We start from the raw sequence: 18596 nt of genomic DNA on the forward strand, positions 1-18596 counted from the left end.
AAACAGGAAAAAAATTATTCTGCTACTCTCTCATGCTGTCAAAATCACTCTGTGTCTGTGTGCACTTAATACTTCATACCTTATGATTTAATATGTACTGCTTAATGTAACAGTACACTTTACTATTAATTTGCACTCTATTGTTATCATTTTGTTAATTTCATGTCACCGTGGGATTGTGAGAGATGTTTTCTCAATTCCTCTGTATGTCAAGTTCATGTGGTGAAATTGACAATGAAGAATAAAATGAAGAATAGTAAGAAGAAGAAACAAGAAACCACAAGATATGGTCTGACTTGTGTATCACTAGCTGTGAGGCAGGGTGCATCTTGGCGTCAATTGTCAATTGTTGCATTCAGATGGATAAATGCAAAGAGCAAGTTCATCTGCAGCCAGTGCCTCCCTGTGCGACAAGCAGATCATTGCCCAGCAATGTCATGAAAATACAGCTATCCTCTGATCCATTGGTTTTTGTAGCCTGGCAACCAGATAAATCTGCCAAAGTCATTGATTTTCACTCTACAGGTTTGACTGCTTACACAGAAAACTTGCAGACAATGCAGGCTTTCATGCACATTTATTCATATATTCATTGGATAATGTATTCATCATATATAGTGCTTATCCTGTACTCAGGGTTCTGGAGGGCTGGAGCCTATCCCATATGTCATTGTGTGAGAGTTGGGGTAGAACCTGGACCAACGGCCAGTATCCACTTGATATGGATACAAACAACCATTCACTCTCTTATTCACACGTCACATAGTGAAATACTACCATTAATCCTCTCATTTGCATGACCTGGCAATTTAGCGCCTCCACTGAACCTCTTGTGTGTTTTTGGACTGTGGGAGGAAACCAGAGAACCAGGAGAATAAATCCACGCAGACATGGAGAGAACATGGAGATTCCACATGGAAAGGCTCACTATCTGAATGGGACCAGGGATCTCCTCATAGTGACTCAGAAGCACTTAAAATTGTGCAACCGTGTTTTAGAAAATAAGACATTGTGTCAGTAAAATGCTACTCATAATCCGAACCCCTTGCATTTCTGACAACAACAGAGTAACAGAGGAGAGTGAGTACAGTCTAATACTGATTTTTAGAGCAATGTGCACAGCAGAGGCCTACAGAATGAAGATGAGATTCATGGATTGAGTGAAAGAGGACAATAAGTTAGTAGGTGTGAGAGAAGAGGATGGAGAGGAGAGGGTCAAATTGATGCATTATTATTATTATTATTATTATTATTATTATTATTATTATTATTATTATTACTTTTGTTGTCGTTGTATTTTCATTTAGGCTACAACAACTACTATTAATGATAATAAATTAACAACAACAATGATAATAATGATATGATTATTATTAGTAGTAGTACTATTATGATGTGATTGCACTGTAACTATTTTCTCAACAGATTTTCTTTAATGTATGCAATATCAAGTGAGGTTAAAGAAAAGACCATGAGCATGGGTAAAAACTGGAAGATTTACCGCTGCTGCCTGTTTTATTCTTTCTTTTATGTGTGTGGGGGGCAAAAATCAAGACACAAAAACAAATTGTCTCACTATGTTTTGTTTGGTCCCATCAATTCACTCAGTAGTGATCAAGTGATCAAGTGACATCAAGTGACATTATTTGCTAACAACGTCTTTTATTCTCTTGATTTGTGACCCTTGAAATATCAATGACATTCAAATATCATTCAGAGTTCTGGTCGCTTGTCATAAAAAAAACAAAAACAAAAGAAAGCTAAGCTTCAATCAGCATCATTATAACACAGACTCCGGCTAAACAGGGGTGAGGGGATTATTCGTCTTATTATTTTCTTGTGATGAAAGGAGCTGAAACACGCGTGGAAACCACTGATCGGCTTTGTTCCCCGAGTAGACTTATTATCTCACAGCGCGAGAGGGACCTCAAATTCAAGTAAAAGCGCAAATGCTTTGCATTAACGACACATTTTTTTGAGATGTGAAATAATGTTTTCCTTCAAGCTCAGTTCTTAATTTGTCATTAGAAATCATCCGAACTGCTGCCAAAGGAAGCCGCCGTACGGTATCTCCCATCCCAGCATCTCCAAGACGTAAATGTTTCTTAATGCCGATCCACAGAGCAAAGAGTCTCTTCGTCCTTTTTTTTCCCCCCTCAAAATGCAGACAGTACTCTGACACTCGTGGAACTCAGGAGTCGATGTAAAGATGGCATCATCAAGCAGACAATGTTACTATTTTAGGGAAAGATGAAAAAACTCAAAGCAGCAGGTGCTCTCCTGACTGGAGATTTCTAGCTACAGACTAATTGAAAAATTTGTTTAGATTGCCAATGTCGTAGTTCAGCTGACGACGCCTGCTGTTCTCAAATCGAGATTATCAAGCAAGTTAGAGTCAAAGGTCCCTCTTCAGGTGGAGCTTCTTGTCTCTGATGTGCTTCAGGAGAATCTTCCATCTCTGCTCCACTGTACGGATGAGGGGCCCCAGCCCACTAGCCCCGCCTCGGCTTTCCCAAAATTCCCTATCTATGTAAAAAGAGCGCAGGAGGAGACTCTCCAGACAACCCGACTGGAGAATAGATACTGCTTTTTGTGGAAATCTGAAAGGAGAATAGGAGAAGCTAATAACACTGTAGTATTAACACATTCATACAGGCTACATGAACATTAGCTGACTCAATGCAAAGATTAAGTAATGTTTTCTTAAAGGTGCAGATTCATTCTCTGTGTTTATAAATGCATTAGCATATTTTGGGATTATACCCTGCAGAAAGCCTTGTACCCTTGAGATTGTATAACCTGACCGACGTAGTAAAAGCCATAATATGAATGGTGACTTCTTTTCCAGATGCAGTTTATCGTTTCCCCTTGTCTTCCAAGGTTGACATATCGTGGAGAGGCTTGGCCAGAGCTGACTGACCCTTTAGACCAGGGGTCAGGAACCTTTTTGACTGGGAGAGCCATAAAAGGCAAATATTTCTTAATATATTTAGTTGAGAGCCATATCGTATTTTTAACATATAATAAATTAATATATCTTACTTTTAATGTGACCTCTGGTGCTGCATGGATTTGTTCGAAGTGCCGCTTTATAATTGACCATTTCATCAATGCAATTCTATCATTGCAAATTAGACATACCGCAGATCCGAATGCAAATTTCTCTGTCCACTCAGCCCGGAATGCGAGGCAATCATCGTCTTTTTTCTTTTCTTCATCTTTTCCGTGACAAGGGTTGAAGCGGATATAAAATTTCTTCACCTTTTCAATGACCCAGACATGCTCGGAAGCTATTCGTTCCCAACCTGACAACCAGGTGATCTGTGAAATTTATCTTCAAAACTAATTTCTGTTTACTTTAAAATGATACAGTATTGTGAAGAAATATCCCAAATGTTTTAAAATCAGTTCCAACTAGATTTTTTTTTCAATTCAAAATTGTCTAGGAGCCATATGCTGACGCCGGAAGAGCCATACGGCTCGCGAGCCATATGTTCCCGACCGCAACTTTAGACATTATTGACAAATGCGGAAGGTGCCGAGGCCTCCAGGGGACCCCAAAAAATTTGGAAAAAATTCACCTTTAAGATAGTAAAATTAGTTATTACCATTGCCTCTTTGAATGGAAAAGCTAATATTGATTCAAACATAAAGCAAAGCCTAATTGATGTTAATACAAATAATAATACCAATAAAATACACCCTGGCTGATTTGTACCTGCTTGCTCTCTGTGGAGGGGAGAGGCATATTTACTGATGTGACCCTTTGTTGTATATATAATTTATTACTATTATTATTCACTTATTTACATGATTTTTATTTTGTGGTGAGGGTGTTTATATTGTATTTTAGATGTTTTTTTATTTATTTATTAATTTTTTAAGCAGGTTAATTGGGTTACATGCGATCTTATCATTTAAAGATAAAGTTAAAATCAATGCAATTCGATTTATTTTGTGAGCAATTTAAATCGCTGATGGAGGGAAGTGCCATATAAAATCTCATCTAGGGCGCCACATTGGAAAGGGCCGGCTCTGGACTTGGCTAATTGAATGCACAAATTAAATCTGATAAGACATGGTGGCGAAACCCCTAACAAGCTCCCAGAGCGGACTGAGGTGCCACAGATTTGAAAGCTCCCCGGGGGAGGGGAGGGGTAACATGTTACATGTTTTTCATCCAAAATGTAAGCTCTTGAGTTAAAAATTAGCTCCTGTGCGTGGAAAACTCATATGACTCAGACCGCCGCGATTTTATTCAATAATATCAAATAAGCATCACGAGTGCTTACTCATCGATGCCCTCCACGAGCCTGAAGTTGAGGTTGTCCTCGGCCTGCTGGGGTCTGCCGGCACTGTCTATGAAAACAAGCCTGGAGGGATCCGCTTGCCTCACCTGTGCTCAAACAGGGAGAACAGGAACACGATAGTGAATTACACACTGAGGGGTGTTTCAGGGTGTATATTGATACACTTATATATTATATTTAGAGGCCTCAAACTTCCTGAAGCATGGTTCTAACATCAGCTAAAATATAAGTACTAACCAATTTATTCTCTTATGGAGTTTATATAAATGAACAATCATCGCAGTTTTGACCATATATCTTAGCTGACAAAACAAGAAATGAGCTCTATGTGGAACTCAGACACTTTCCTCAATTTCTTTATTTCTTTTAGTCTAAAATTGGTTCCCAGGACATCATCATCATCATCATCATCATCATCATCATCATCATCATCATCATCATCATCATCATCATCATCATCATCATCATCATCATCATCATCATGACTTCCCTGTAGTTTGCCCCCGTGTTTGCAGGGTCCGCTTATGAACATGCATATGATCATTAAAGACCTTTCGGTATTTTAAGAATTATTCTGTCTTTGCTGTAACCAATTTGATATTTTGATGGAACAAACAAGGAAAAAACAAAGAAAAGACGCCCGTCCTATCACGTACCAGGATGTGAACCAGCAGCAGATCCTTGGTGTTCGAACACTTGGCGTTAAGGAGGTTCTCCACACAGACTTCTGTTGGATCCGGTGTGAAGCCGCAGCAGTACCTGTCTAGGCGGTCGTTCACCTGCATTATCGGTACATGATAGTAAGAGGTTTTGGACAGGTTTGGGCTAATCAACATGTTTTTTGTTAATTACTGACTTGAACTAAGCTACTCGTAGGAGTATCCAAGAGGAAGAGTCTAAGTTTACAAGGGGCCAGTTGTTGTACCATTTTGCATTAGCATACGAGATACAAAGAGAGTACAAGTTGGTACAAGGACATGAGGGCAGGCTGAAAAACAAGAGCAGATCTGACCCTGCGCTCCGCTCATAAAGTGACTCATTGGAAAATCTGAGCTTGAGCTGTTGAAGTTCATTAGCGGCAGGTCTTGCGCACAAAAAAGAACGCTTTGTGAAAAGGGCAAGTGAAATCGGTCGGCTTGAAACATCGCTGCTTGATTCGCGTTGAGTGCAAAGGCCGCAGCGATAGTTTGGATTCCGGATTCAGCCCACGCTGAAAATATACCAGGATGCATTTGCATGAAAAAAAAGAAAGTTGATTTGAAAAGATTGACTCCAGACTTGCAACCGGTATCGGCCACAGGTTGTTCAATGGACAAATGGGACCTGCAATGATGAACGGAGTTTGGCTCAATTGTTGCCATTCTTTTAAAACACCTTCATCCCATCATAATATCACCTCATTTATACATTACAGAACACTGCATTGGTGCCAAAATATCAGTAAGTACAATTTAAATGCTCCCTGTTGCCGGTCCAGATTCTTGAAAAAAACGAGCCAAAGAGTAAAATCTCAGCAAAGGATAAGAAGTGAGGAGGGGCGACACGTTTCCATTTTGGCCATTAGAGGATGCCGCTGAGCTGCTGACACAAATCGGAGTATTGGTGGTTATCATGTAGCCTGTAAAAGTAAGTAATTAGAATCCCCATTACGAGACCAATATTGGGACTTTATCACGTTGATGGGGTGAATTTTGTCTTATTTCATTTCACTGTTGAAAGGGTGGAAAGGGTGCCGTCAATCTGAGAACGATGATACTTCAAATAATTCTTTCAAATGCATTATTGACATCTAGACCCAAAAAAGAGGTATCAGGGAAACAAGGGAGTTCCGAATGTTGCTATCATTCTCCATTTAAAGTCAGCTGTGTTTAGGTCTGTATGTGTGTGTGAAAGGGAGGGTGTTAATACGTTTGGCTCTTTAGCAGTCACGCATCAGTTTCCCCTCCCTTTTATGGTGATTCTGAGTAACTTCTCTCCATGGCGCCAGTTTTTCATGGAATTTGGTGCAGCGGCCCCTGTGAGGACGGAGCCAATATTGAATAACACCGCTGGTGAATATGTGTGTTTACCAGCTTTAATAAGAGGTGGCGCAATTGGTTAAAAAAGTGCATGATTCATGAGCAATCAGCACTTTCTCCCATGTATTGTTTGTGTGGAATCGCCAAATTTGTACCTGTTGAAATTGTCTTTTCGTCTATCTGCAGGATAAAAAAAACAGATACTCTGTCACTTGCAGTAAATTTTGATGAAAGATATTAAGCAACCTTAAATACCTGACTATTAAAACTCATCGGCTTTCTTGTATCTCAGGTTTGCTTAGCCTTTTCAGGACAATATAGGCTGGTTGGACACTTAAGAAAGCTGTTCATACATGATAGTGTGTTTGGTATGCTAGGCAAACAGAGCCTGCCCTACCTAATTTGGCACCCCAGGTGAGATTTTATTTGAAACAATAAAATGTCATTCGATTTACATACTTAATATATTACAAATACATGCAAAAAACCTGAAAAACAATATTAATACCAGTGCCACTAAACAGCAATTCTGTAAATATGTAAGTAAAACTGATAAATTACAAACATGTCAATAACCCCCCCCCTATAGACAGCCAGCTGGAGGAGGAGGGGGCGGGGGGCTTACTTGGTATTTACATTTGTAGTAATATCAATTGGCATTGCTTTATGTCTGAGTGAATGTGAGCTTTTCCACTCTAATAATTAATTAAGCACTGGTTTGAATATAATTATATTGTAGGTGACATTTTTCCTGGGTGTTGTGGTGCTCCCTGGAGGCCACAGAACCCTTAGCTTCTGCTTATATTGCCTAGGTGGCCTGCCTGCATCCGGTCATCACCAGTGTTTTGTTTTATTTTCATTTGTTCTTCCTCTTGATTTGCACGCTAACAGGAGCGTTATTGCCGATCTTGCATTTTACATAACTGATCTTTGGCAGAAATTTTGATCCCGGATCTGGACGATGCAAATCCATCCTTTCAAATTGAGTTTTGATATATTTTCACATAATTCCGCCAAAAAGTGATTTCAGTGATATCAGATACATTTGCAGGAAATAAGCCGTGTCAGCTCAACTGTGAAAAGAACCAGCGAGCACAGATCCAAGTTAATTTCATTTTTTATAACTATCCTTCCAATTACTACCTTATCTTAATCTCCTCTTTACATGTGTGTGCATGTATGTGTGTCTGTGTGTTTGTGTCCTGCTGCACCTTTGCTCTTTGGTTCTCTGCAGCAGGTGGTGTTAAGAGAAATGGTAGGAACAAGTGTCCAGAGGTGCTGATGAGCTCTCAGCTAATCAATACTGAGCTATTAATGCATGGCTATGTTTCAAGAATTGATTTGTATGTGTGTGTGTGTGTGTGTGTGTGTGTACATGGCCTTGTGCATGTGGGTTCAGGGGTGAGCATCATATTTCTCCTACCACACACACACACACACACACACACACACACACACACACACACACACACACACACACACACACACACACACACACACACTTTGTAGATTGCTTTCAAATACACATTCCATCTCACTCTGCCGACAGAACAGAGTGTGAAAAAGGGCTTTCTAGAAATTGTAAGATTTCTGGAAGCATGAATTTCTCAGCGTGGAAACAAAGTCAACAGCAAAGGAAATATGAAGTCTGAAAACAACAACAACATATCTACTTTGTAAAATAGGGTCTGGAATTACAGCGTGTGCTCAGATTTATTGGTGGAGCATATAATTAAACCATGTACTTCAATGACGGTCATCCATAAGGACTCCGGCCTTTTACTTTCAACATAACCATCTTAAAATGATCTGAGAAAGAAAGATAATCTGGAATGCAAAATGTTTAACCTCATGTCGGCTGGGATGGTGAAGCTGAATCAGTCTGTTCAAGAAGATTAAGATCAAGCCAGTTGTTGTAAAAAAAGATTTAATTAAAAGCTAGTATTTATTGGATTTAATCTGGAATCAATATTTTTTTCAACTACTTTTTCTGTTTAAAGTTTAGTGGTTTAATCTGTCAAGTGACAAGGAGGGTATTTTTAATTTTCTATTTTATATAAGCACTTCCTTTTTGCAATCAGTGTCCACTGGGCTGTGGAAAAAGCAGTGGACAGTTCATACGAAAGAGCCTCTGTAATAGAAATTGCCATCTCAGGCTGCAAGACAAATCTGAATATTCCCCTTCTTTTTACTTACTTTTGTGATAGTCTTACTGTCTGTGACCAGATATGAACCAAACTGAATTCTAAAGTGATAACAGAGTAGAGCAGAGTGGCACATTGGTAGCGTGCTGAGCCCATGGGTCGATGGATTGAAAACTCTTCTGCGAAGCATTTTAAGCAATTTCACAATCATGGGATCATTAAAGTACATCTCATCTCAAAACATCTTATAAGATGTATCCGTAACTTTAGACTCTGTGTGATCCAGACATTAATCTGAATGCCATTCAGACATTATATAATCCAAAGCTTTTAACACGCGTTGACTATTTTCCCTGCCTTGGACAAGCTACCTGTGGAAGCAGGTTAAGTTATTCTCAAAAACCTCATGTGATTGAAACCTTAAGTACTGCACCCTTAGAATAGGAACTGTTGTTTAGCTCAGAGGTTCCTAACCAGTGGACCGTAGTCCATTAGGTATTGGTCAATAAAAAAAAGAAAGAAATTGTTTACAATGTATTTCCTTATCATTATCGGTAGTCTTCCGGGTATTTTATTTTGAAAAATTAACACTTCTGCCCACCCCTCACTCCTGAACTCAATGCATCAGTAAGTCAGCTAGCTAACCATTGCTAAAAAGTTGAAAAGGTAGAAAGAGCCAACGATGAAACACCAAAAAGGTCTCAGAGTACCAGCAAAAAGAAAATTTAAAAGAAAAGAAAATTATGTGTTCACCTCAACAGGTTATTGCACACACTCCACTCCCATTCTGCATCATATGCAGTGACTGGTTAAGAGCTAATTAGTGAGCTAATGATGGCATAAGAATCATAAGAATAAGAATAAGAACAACTTTATTTATCCCGAAGGAAATTGTTGTGCCAGAGTTTCAAGTAAAACATAATAATAAATAATAGTAGGAAATTGTATAAACAGTAAAAAAAAAGGAGGGAGAATAAGAAATACAAATAAAACTATAAAGTGTCAAAGTCAAGGCTATAAAGTGTTTTAAGGTCTTGAGTGCAAAGATTTGAAGATTCTCTGCAGCTGAAGCAGCATAAAGCCCTGAAAAACGACTTTGCCACACAGCACCCTGGATTGAAAGACAAGCCCTTTGCATTTTTTTGACAAAAAAAACCTCATGTACAGGGGCCGACACAAGGTTACAGAGTAGCCTGAATATAAAGAACACACTCGAGTGTCACCGTTGCCCATCACCCCAAGATGGGACCACCTTGTTGGAGAAAAACAAGCTTTGTTTAACTGCAACTGACTGTGCATTATGGTAGCTATATATTGATGTGAAAATCGTTTACTAGTAGTTAAAAGTGTACAATATAAGGTCTAGTGGTTACATTTACATGCTTACTTTAAAAAAAAATTACAGCCTCCCCCCTCCCCTCCGTGCATGAAAAAGTTGGGTACCACTGGTTTAGCTGATGAATGACATAAACCTGCAAAAGAAAAGAAATCTGTTCTTTTTACTTCAATAAATTCAAAACTGCAAGTACTGCAGAAATCGTTTTTTGAGAAAATGTCTTTCCCATACCCAGCCTCAGCATAACCAGCGTAAACCAAACAACCGCACAAAGGGCTCCCATCCTAGAGATGAAATTAGAGGAGCCAGCTGTGTAAGGATGCGTTTTGTAGAATTATTTCTGCTTTTGACAAAGGTGTCTCCCACAATCTGGATGGTAAATTTAAAAATTTGGATGTTTGTTATTTGCTCATGCAGCCTCAGGGGGGCACAAACCAGCGTCTCCCGGAGCCCGTCTTAAGCCTGAATAAATGGAGTGGGTTATGTAAGGAAGGGCCAAAGAGGGATAGCCATTGGTGTCGATAACCTACAGGGTACCAGTGGAAATTGGGCTACTGTAGGTCAAAGAAGGAGGGGAGGAAGGTGTGTTCAGAAGCAGAAAAGGCAAGACAGAACAGGAAAGGCAAGAGTCTGGGACTGCGAGTAGGGACTTTGAATATTGGGACAATGACAGGGAAAAGGTAGAGAGTTAGTTGACATGATGCAGAGAAGGAAGGTGGATATACTGTGTGTCCAGAAGACCAGGTGGAAAGGTAGTAAGGCTAGAAGGCTAGAAGCTTAGAAGCAGATTTTAAGTGTGAGTTATCTTGAAAGAGGAGTTTGTAAGGAATGTTCTGGAGGTGAAAGGAATGTCAGACAGACTTATGAGTCTGAACTGGAAATTGAAGGTGTGATGCTCAATGTTGATAGTGTCTATGCTCCACAGGTGGGATGTGAGCGAGAGGAGAAAGAGAAGTTCTGGAATGAGTTAGATGAAATGATACAGAATATCCCGAGATGAGATGAGATGAGATGAGATGAGATGAGATGAGATGAGATGAGATGAGATGAGATGAGATGAGATGAGATGGGATGAGATGAGATGAGAGAGCGGTAACTAGTGCAGACTTCAATGGACATGTTGGTGCAGGCAATAGAGGTGAAGAAGTGATGGGCAGGTTTGGTATTCAGGATAGGAACACAGAGGGACAGGTGGTGGAACACTTTGAAAAAAGGATGGAAAAGGCTGTGGTGAACACTTTTTTCCAGAAAAGACAGGAACATAGAGTATCTTATAGGAGTGGAGGTAGGAGGACTCAGGTAGACTACATCTTGTATAGTAGAGGGTCATCCGAAGGATCAGTGACTGCAAAGTCGTGGTAGGCTGGAGTGTAGCCAGAAAGCATAGGATGGTGGTTTGTAGGATGACAAGGAAGATGGAGAGGACAAAGGCAGAGCAGAGGACAACATGTTGGAAGCTGAAAGGTGGAGGAGTGTTGTATGGTTTTCAGAAAGGATTTGAGAAAGACTCTGGGTGGTCAGGGAGAGCTTCCAGATGACTGACAACTATAGCTAATGGGATCAGGGAGTCAGGTAGGAGAGTACTTGGGCTGTCATATGGAAGGAAAGTAGATAAGGAGACTTGGTGGTAAAATAAGGAAGTTCAAGAGTATATACAGAGAAAGTGGTTAGCAAAGAAGAGGTGAGGCACTGAGGGGACTGAAAAGAACAGACAGGAGGATAGAGGGAAAACTTGATGAGACATATGATGAAGTTATGGGAAAGCGTAGGGGAAACGAGACTGAGGGAAGATGTAAGCATTTGTGAGCAGCAGTATGGCTTCATGCCTAGAAAGAGTACTACAGATGCAGTATTTGCTTTGAGAATGCAAATAGAGAATCACACCAGAGAGAGCTACATTGCAATTTTGTCAACCTCGAAAAAGCACACAACAGGGTGCGAAAAGCGAAACTCAGGTACTGTACGGGGAAACCTGGAACGGCAGAGAAGTATGTTACACTGGTGCAGGACATGTATGCTAGCTGTGAGACAGTGGTAAGGTGTGATGTTGGTATGACAGAGAAGTTCAAACTGGAGGTGGGGCTTCATCAGGGAACACCTATGAGTCCCTTCTTGTTTGCAGTGGTGATGGACAGGCTGACAGATGAGGTTGGACAAGAATCTCCATTCACCATGATGTTTGCAGATGACATTGTGATCTGTAGCGAGAGCAGGGAACAGGTTGAGGAAAATCTGGAGTGATAGCGGTACTGTATGCTCTGGAAAGGAGAGGAATGACGGTTAGTCGCAGCAAGACAGAAAATATGTGTGTGAATGAGGGTAACCCGGGTGGAACTGTGAGGCGAACTTAGGCTCAACAGTCCAGAGCAATGGAGAGTGTGGAAAAGAGGTAAAGAAATAGGTTTAAGCAGGTTGGAATGGGTGGAGAAAAGTGTCACGGGTACTATGCAAGACAGTGGTGAGACCAACGATGCTGTATGGTCTAGAAACACTAACAATGATGAAAAGGTGGGAGGCAGAGCTAGAGGTTGCAGAGATGAAGATGCTCAGGTTCACTTTTGGAGTGAAGAGGATGGGTAGGATCAGGAATGAGTCAGGGAAGCCAGACTGGGATGGTTCTGTCATGTGCAGAGGAGAACTAGTGAATATATAGGTAGACGGATGCTGGAATTGGAGCTGCCAGGCAAGAGGTCTTGAGGAAGACCAAAGGGAAGATTTATATATAGTGAGAGAGGATATGAAGTTAGTTGGTTTGAGCGAGGAGGATACAGAGAATAGGGTTAGATGGAAAGGTGGATTGGCTGTGGCGACCCCTGAAGACAAAAGGTGAAAGGAAAAGAAAAAGGAGGTGTTGGTTATTTGCTCTGGTTGAAAGTAATGGAGTTTGTCACTTTGATCAAAAGGGCTCTGGGGCAAGGAAGGAGACAGCCCATATGGCCTTTGAGGAGATATTTTTTAATATGATCAAAGTCCAACACCTTGTTCATGATTGAACGGACACGACAAAGAATCCCCTTGAATGCTGAAAGAGACACCATTTTCACAGAAACTCATACTTAGCTTTTGGGAGAAGAATCTGAATTCACTCTACTGCAGTTTGTTATGCTGCTGCAAACTTTTACTGTGCTTGGCACATTTAGAAAATGGAACGACCAAATATGGAAAACATCAACACTAAATGACTGGAAGGCTGGCATTACTTCCAGACATGCATCTTACCCTTGCAATGTCTTCAATGAACTCCAGTTGCTGTCTGGCAGACAGTTTGGGTAAACTAAGGAAAACACTATCGGACTAAAAATACTTCATAACTTACGACAACAATATGTAGAAATTTTAATATTATGCAATCTGTTAGGAAAAAAAACTGCCACATCTACTGATTTCTGGTGACTTTATTTATGGTTTTGTATCGTAGTTGAAAGATGTGACAGGAATGTTGTTTATTAAGTATTATCAATATTAAAGAATTTTTATGAGCATCATCTCTTACCTGTAGTAGGAAGTCAAAGAGAGCCAGTCTACTCCACTCTGAGTGGTGGACTCCCACACAGGGCGCTGACATCAGGCCTACTTCATTCCCGCAGTGGACCTGGAGCAACTTCTGGTACTGAACCCAACTGAGCGCTACCGAATTCTGGTCATTGTCGTCATCTGCAAGGTGCTTAATATCTGGGTCCCACCATATTACAGGTCTGGGGGTGCCACTGGTGTAACTGTATGGTAGAATCTCACTATGGAAATTCCTCAACACTGCAGGCAGACTCCTGTTAAGTCCAAGCACCCGGTCCAGATGGAAGGCAAACACTTCATACCAGTCATCAGTGCGTTTGATCAAGGAGCATTTTCCCTGCTCACAGTGCTGGCCATGGGGTGCTGTGTGTCCCTGTGCGTGCCCGTGTGCTGAATTCCTCATTACTGAAGACACCTAAAATGAAAAGAAATAATTACACCACATTTTGCCATCTAATATGTCACAATAATTACAATTTGATGACAAAGAATGAGAAATAAACAACTTTTGATCTATTGAGTTAATTCGGAAATAGGACCATCACCTTTCAGCTTTAAATGTGACTGCTCTATTTGAGTTGCTTAGCCATGATGTTTTTAGATTTAGTTAAGATAGAGTTTGAAATAGTCTAATATTTGGATGGAGTATTTGTAAGGAAAATTGTATGAGGTAAGGAATGGCAATCATTAAAGGTCAAATGAATGATGTTTACTTCTTGCAAAAAATAGAACAAAGTTAATAAGCTGATTCTCAATGAGTCCTGTCTGTGGTCTGTTACCTTGACAACAGTCTGACTAAAATATTAGCGAATGAGCTGTGACAAACTGTCCCCATTAATTAAATAGGGTCTTAACTTTATCAGCCAGGAAGGATACTGTTGGTATCAGAGCAAGATTGGTATCCAGGATTGGAATGAGGAGGGAAAGATGGGGATTGGCTTTGAGAGGTGCAGGACATGTATGAGAGCTGTGAGACAGTGAGGTGTGCTGTCTCTGTGACAGAGGAGTTCAAGGTGGAGATGAGAACACATCAGGGATCACCTATGACTACCCTCTTGTTTGTTATGATGATGGGCAGGCTGAGAGATGAGGTTAGACAGGAATCACCATGGATGGTGATGTTTGCAGATAATGTTGTGATCTGCAATGAGAGCAGGGCATGAGTTTAGGGAAATTAGAGAGTTGAAGGGATGTCCTGGAAAGGAGAGGAATGAAAGTCAACTGCAACACAACAGGATACATGGTGAGGCTACAGGGTGTGGAAATAAAGAAGGTAGAGGATTTTAAGCACTTGGGTTCAACAGTCCAGACCAATGGAGAGTGTGGAAATAAGTGAAGAAAAATGTGCAAGTAGGTTGGATGAGCTGGAGAAATGTGTCGTGTGATGTTGGATAAAGAATATCTGTCAAAATGGAGGGAAAGGTATATAAGATGGTGGTGAGACCAGCATTGCTGTGTGGTTTAGAGTCAGTGGCATTGAAGAAAAAACAGGAAGCAGAGCTGGGGGTAGCAGAGATGAAGATGTTTAGGTTCTCTTTAGGAGTGAGGAGGATGGAGAGGATTAGGAATGAATCCATCAGAGAGACAGCACATGCCAGATATTTTGGAGATAAAATCAGACTGAGATGGTTTAGACATTTGCGGCGGTGGGATCGTGAATATTGGTAGAAGAATGCTGAGGTTGGAAGGGGCAGGAGGCCTAGAGGAAGACCGAAGAGGAGATTTATTGATGGATTGAAAGAGGACACGACGTTAGTCCTGAGAAAAGGAGTGAGAGAAGAGGATACAGAAAATAGGGCTAGATGGAGTAAGAGGATTCACTGTGGCAACCGTTAAAGAGGTATACAAGAAGTTTGGTTATCTCTGGATGCAAACGTGCCTTTCAGTCTACTTCACTTGAATTTACATACCTCACAACTTTAAAATCTGATTTTCTGTTTAAATTGCATCTATTCACCCAGATATTAATGGTGGATGCTGCGATTAGAAGCACCACCCAGCTCATTATTCAGAATCAAGAGGACACTTGGGCACGGTCTCCACCCATCCACTTATGAGTGTAGAATAATTGATTTCCTGTGGCTAATATTTCGGTAAAATACAGTAAAATAAAATAAAATCAAACCTCTAAATGACCCTACTGCCTCCATAGGGTCATTTACAGTTAAGCTGTTGCAGTTTAATAGTATGATAGTGTCTCATTACCAGCAGTTATCCACAAAATGTATTAATGTTATACATTGATTTTCCTAAAAAGCTTTGAATTTTTGGTAAACAAAGAACACATCTATGTGTGACATTAACTTGTACACTACAGAAGAGCACATTTAGAATCTCCTTATGAGCTGTCATGAAATGAAAGCTCGTCACATAGTCTTTTCCTGTTATTATAGCATATCAACATCTATATTGAATATATATTTCACAATTTCACAAACTTCACAATTGTCCATATCAATTATGCCTATAATGCAACTGATTTATAAAAACATGTGAAAAAAAATGAATTACACACACACACACACACACACACACACACACACACACACACCTGCCCCTAGCAGAGGAGGTGCTTAAAGCTGCCCTCACAATATTTTCCTCATTATTTTGTAATGTGTAGCAATTTTCATACAATGAAAAATAAAAAGTAGCTCAAAGTCCTTTACGCAATAAAAATAAGAAAAACAAAGCAGAAGTGATGCCCCCTCCCGCCCTCTAACACGCACAAACTTTCTCTCACGCATACATACTCTGGAAGGAGGGCGACCTAAATGCTAATATATATGCAAATGGGAAGTGTTATTTGAAGCTAGATGTGATTGATACAATGCTTTGGCAGTGCAGCCAATGATGTGCAAGTTTCGATGATGACTATGATGACTGATGATGATGGCCCAAGACCAATTCCACAATTAGATTGTGTCAAAAAAATTATATGGAATTCTGATACAAGCTGAATACACAAAGCATTTAGCATTTACCTGTTTGCTTGCGTTGCTGTCCAGTGCAACCTGAAGCACCTGTCCATGTGCAGGAACCCTGGCCTTGCTGATCACTTCACCCCCAGCGAGCAGCTCCATCTTTTTGATGTCGCTTTGGCTGAACCAAGGGGGCTGCAGGTTTGGACTAACTCTGATCATCCTGCGGTCACCGTCCGGGAAGTCTTCCTCTCTAAAGTGCCGGCACGAGCCGCCGTTGTCTTTCTTTGCACTCGTCCAAGCTGTCACCGAAGCCGTTCCTGCGTCCGACACCCCGGGGTTCTTCTTTGGATGCTGTGAGATGTTGCGATGCATTCTGTGGTCTTTGGAGGGCATTTTCACAGGCTGTTGATCCCAACTAATTTTGTCTGATTTTTTAAGCGCCCCCTTCGTGGCGTGTCTGTTTGAGTCCAGGGTGTGCTTATGCATGGCTAGCTTTTTACTTGTGCGGTCATTACGTGTTTGCGCATTTGCATCCGGATTGCCGTTTGTGCGTCTGTCTCCCCATTTGCGTGTCTGCCTAGCCGCATCTCTATTTCCACTAATCAGCCCATCGGGTGGATGGAGAATATGCTTTTCTTTGTATTGGTTCTTTCCAAGGTGAGTGTGTATCTCTGTAGTGTGCCTTACTACGTTATTATCACTTTGCTTTACTCTCTGCCTTGTATTTGGGGCTGTTAACTCTTTGAGGTGATGATGCTCACTAGTTTGATGCTGGATTGATCTCAATATACCTTTTCTTCTTGAAGAAATGCCATTGCTGGTGTGTTTAGTTTTTCCAAACACTGGCTCATCTCTCTCTAAATGGCTATTTTTGGCATTGCTGGTTGAGTGCTGAGAATATTTAGGGGGTGCTGAAAGTTTCGTAGTACTTTTTTTCATCATTCCACTTTGGATGCGAGGGAGGGTTAGTGTGAGGGGATACCGGAAGACGACACCCGAAGGGGGATCCATGACCACAGGCCAGGATCTCATCTCCTCGGCAGAGCTCAGCACCCGGGATGACCGCCGGTCACCGTCGGAAGACAGCGACGGGAGAGGCAGGGTGATTGTCATTACAGCAATAGTGATGAAAAGGAGAAGGAACGGGAAGAGGAGGAGCAACCATTTTTGACCACAGCAGAGTTTCGCCCACAGCCGCCAGCCCTAAAAGAATATCGGTAGACAAAAACAGAAGAGGAAAGAAAGTATCACGAGTCAGTGGAAGACAGAGAAGACCATGATTACAATCTTGTGGAGCTATAAATTACAAGGATACCACAGAATTCTTAGACCAAAACTGCACAGTGTAGATCTTATGGCTGCAGCAATCCGGAAAACAAACGTAGGCCTGATTCTCATGGCTTGGAAATGATTGTTTCACTGATCAGTTCACTATTCTCTTCACGTTGCCATATCAACGCTTCTGAGTGCTTATCATCCAAAATGGAAAAGTGTAACAAACACTATACTTAAAAGAGAAAAACAAAAAAAAAGACAACCAGCTGGATCAAATCCAGCTCGCCCATAATTCCGAGTTTACGCCTCTTAAGTACAATGGCCAAAAAAGGAAAACTATATTTTACACAAACTGCGGTCCCCACTCAGTGTTTTTTTTCCACTGAACACCATAAAAGGATTGGGATGTGTATCGCTGTATATAGAGCTACTTATTTTATTCTTTTGGCTGTGATTTATCGCATGTATGCAGTTTTGTCAACACACCGTTCAGTTTGTCTCCAACACACATGCCTGTGGATCAGCCAACATTTCAGAGAATATTTCTCAAGTTAGTGTTGGTCCATCATGGCAGCCCAGGTGTACTCAAGAGCACAACACCACTCTTTTTTTGTTGTCTGTTTTTTTTTGACAAGGATTAGCATTAGAAGGATGATTTTGTTGGGAGTCTTACGACACAAAGCAACAACAAGTGATTTCCTTATTCCTATTTTTTTTTTTTTTTAAAGAGGTATAAATTCAATGTGACAAAATAACAAATAGGGTATTCACAATGGATATACCTAAAGGGGGACCGATTCTTTACTTTTTGGGTATCTTTTCATGGAAATCCGGAACTTTTAAATGGGCCAAGCAACTGGGGAACAGAAAAAGCAAAATTGTGGTCCCTTGAATGTTACATCCAGATAATATCATTAAATTAAAGCCTACTGAATATTCTTTTGTGTTTGTGCAGGCAAGGGCTAACAAACTAAGCAAAGTAAGTAGAATCCAACCGTAGAAAAACTATGGAAAATAATAAAAAATTAAATGTTCCACTTTTGTATGGTCCCGGTGGACTAATCACGGAGCCGCTGGCC

At 40.7% G+C, this 18596-nt stretch overlaps 1 protein-coding gene across 1 annotated transcript in view; it reads right to left on the reverse strand.

The window, feature by feature from the left end:
- Window positions 1-1645: 1645 nt before the first annotated feature.
- gask1a (golgi associated kinase 1A) overlaps window positions 1646-18596 on the reverse strand; it is a 30971-nt gene continuing 14020 nt past the window's right edge. The window contains exons 3-7 of the mRNA XM_086154927.1: window positions 16303-17445; window positions 13302-13736; window positions 4967-5089; window positions 4293-4396; window positions 1646-2600 (exon numbers count right to left, since the gene is read on the reverse strand). Of these exons, the coding sequence (XP_086011053.1) occupies window positions 2396-2600; window positions 4293-4396; window positions 4967-5089; window positions 13302-13736; window positions 16303-17445 (2010 nt within the window). The 3' untranslated portion in view covers window positions 1646-2395. The remainder of the gene's footprint in view (window positions 2601-4292; window positions 4397-4966; window positions 5090-13301; window positions 13737-16302; window positions 17446-18596) is intronic.

Source organism: Fistularia commersonii, chromosome 11, assembly GCF_037954325.1.
Source record: "Fistularia commersonii isolate RoL2024-O1a breed Wild chromosome 11, RoL_Fcom_v1.0, whole genome shotgun sequence".
In the NCBI taxonomy this organism is placed as follows: domain Eukaryota; kingdom Metazoa; phylum Chordata; class Actinopteri; order Syngnathiformes; family Fistulariidae; genus Fistularia; species Fistularia commersonii.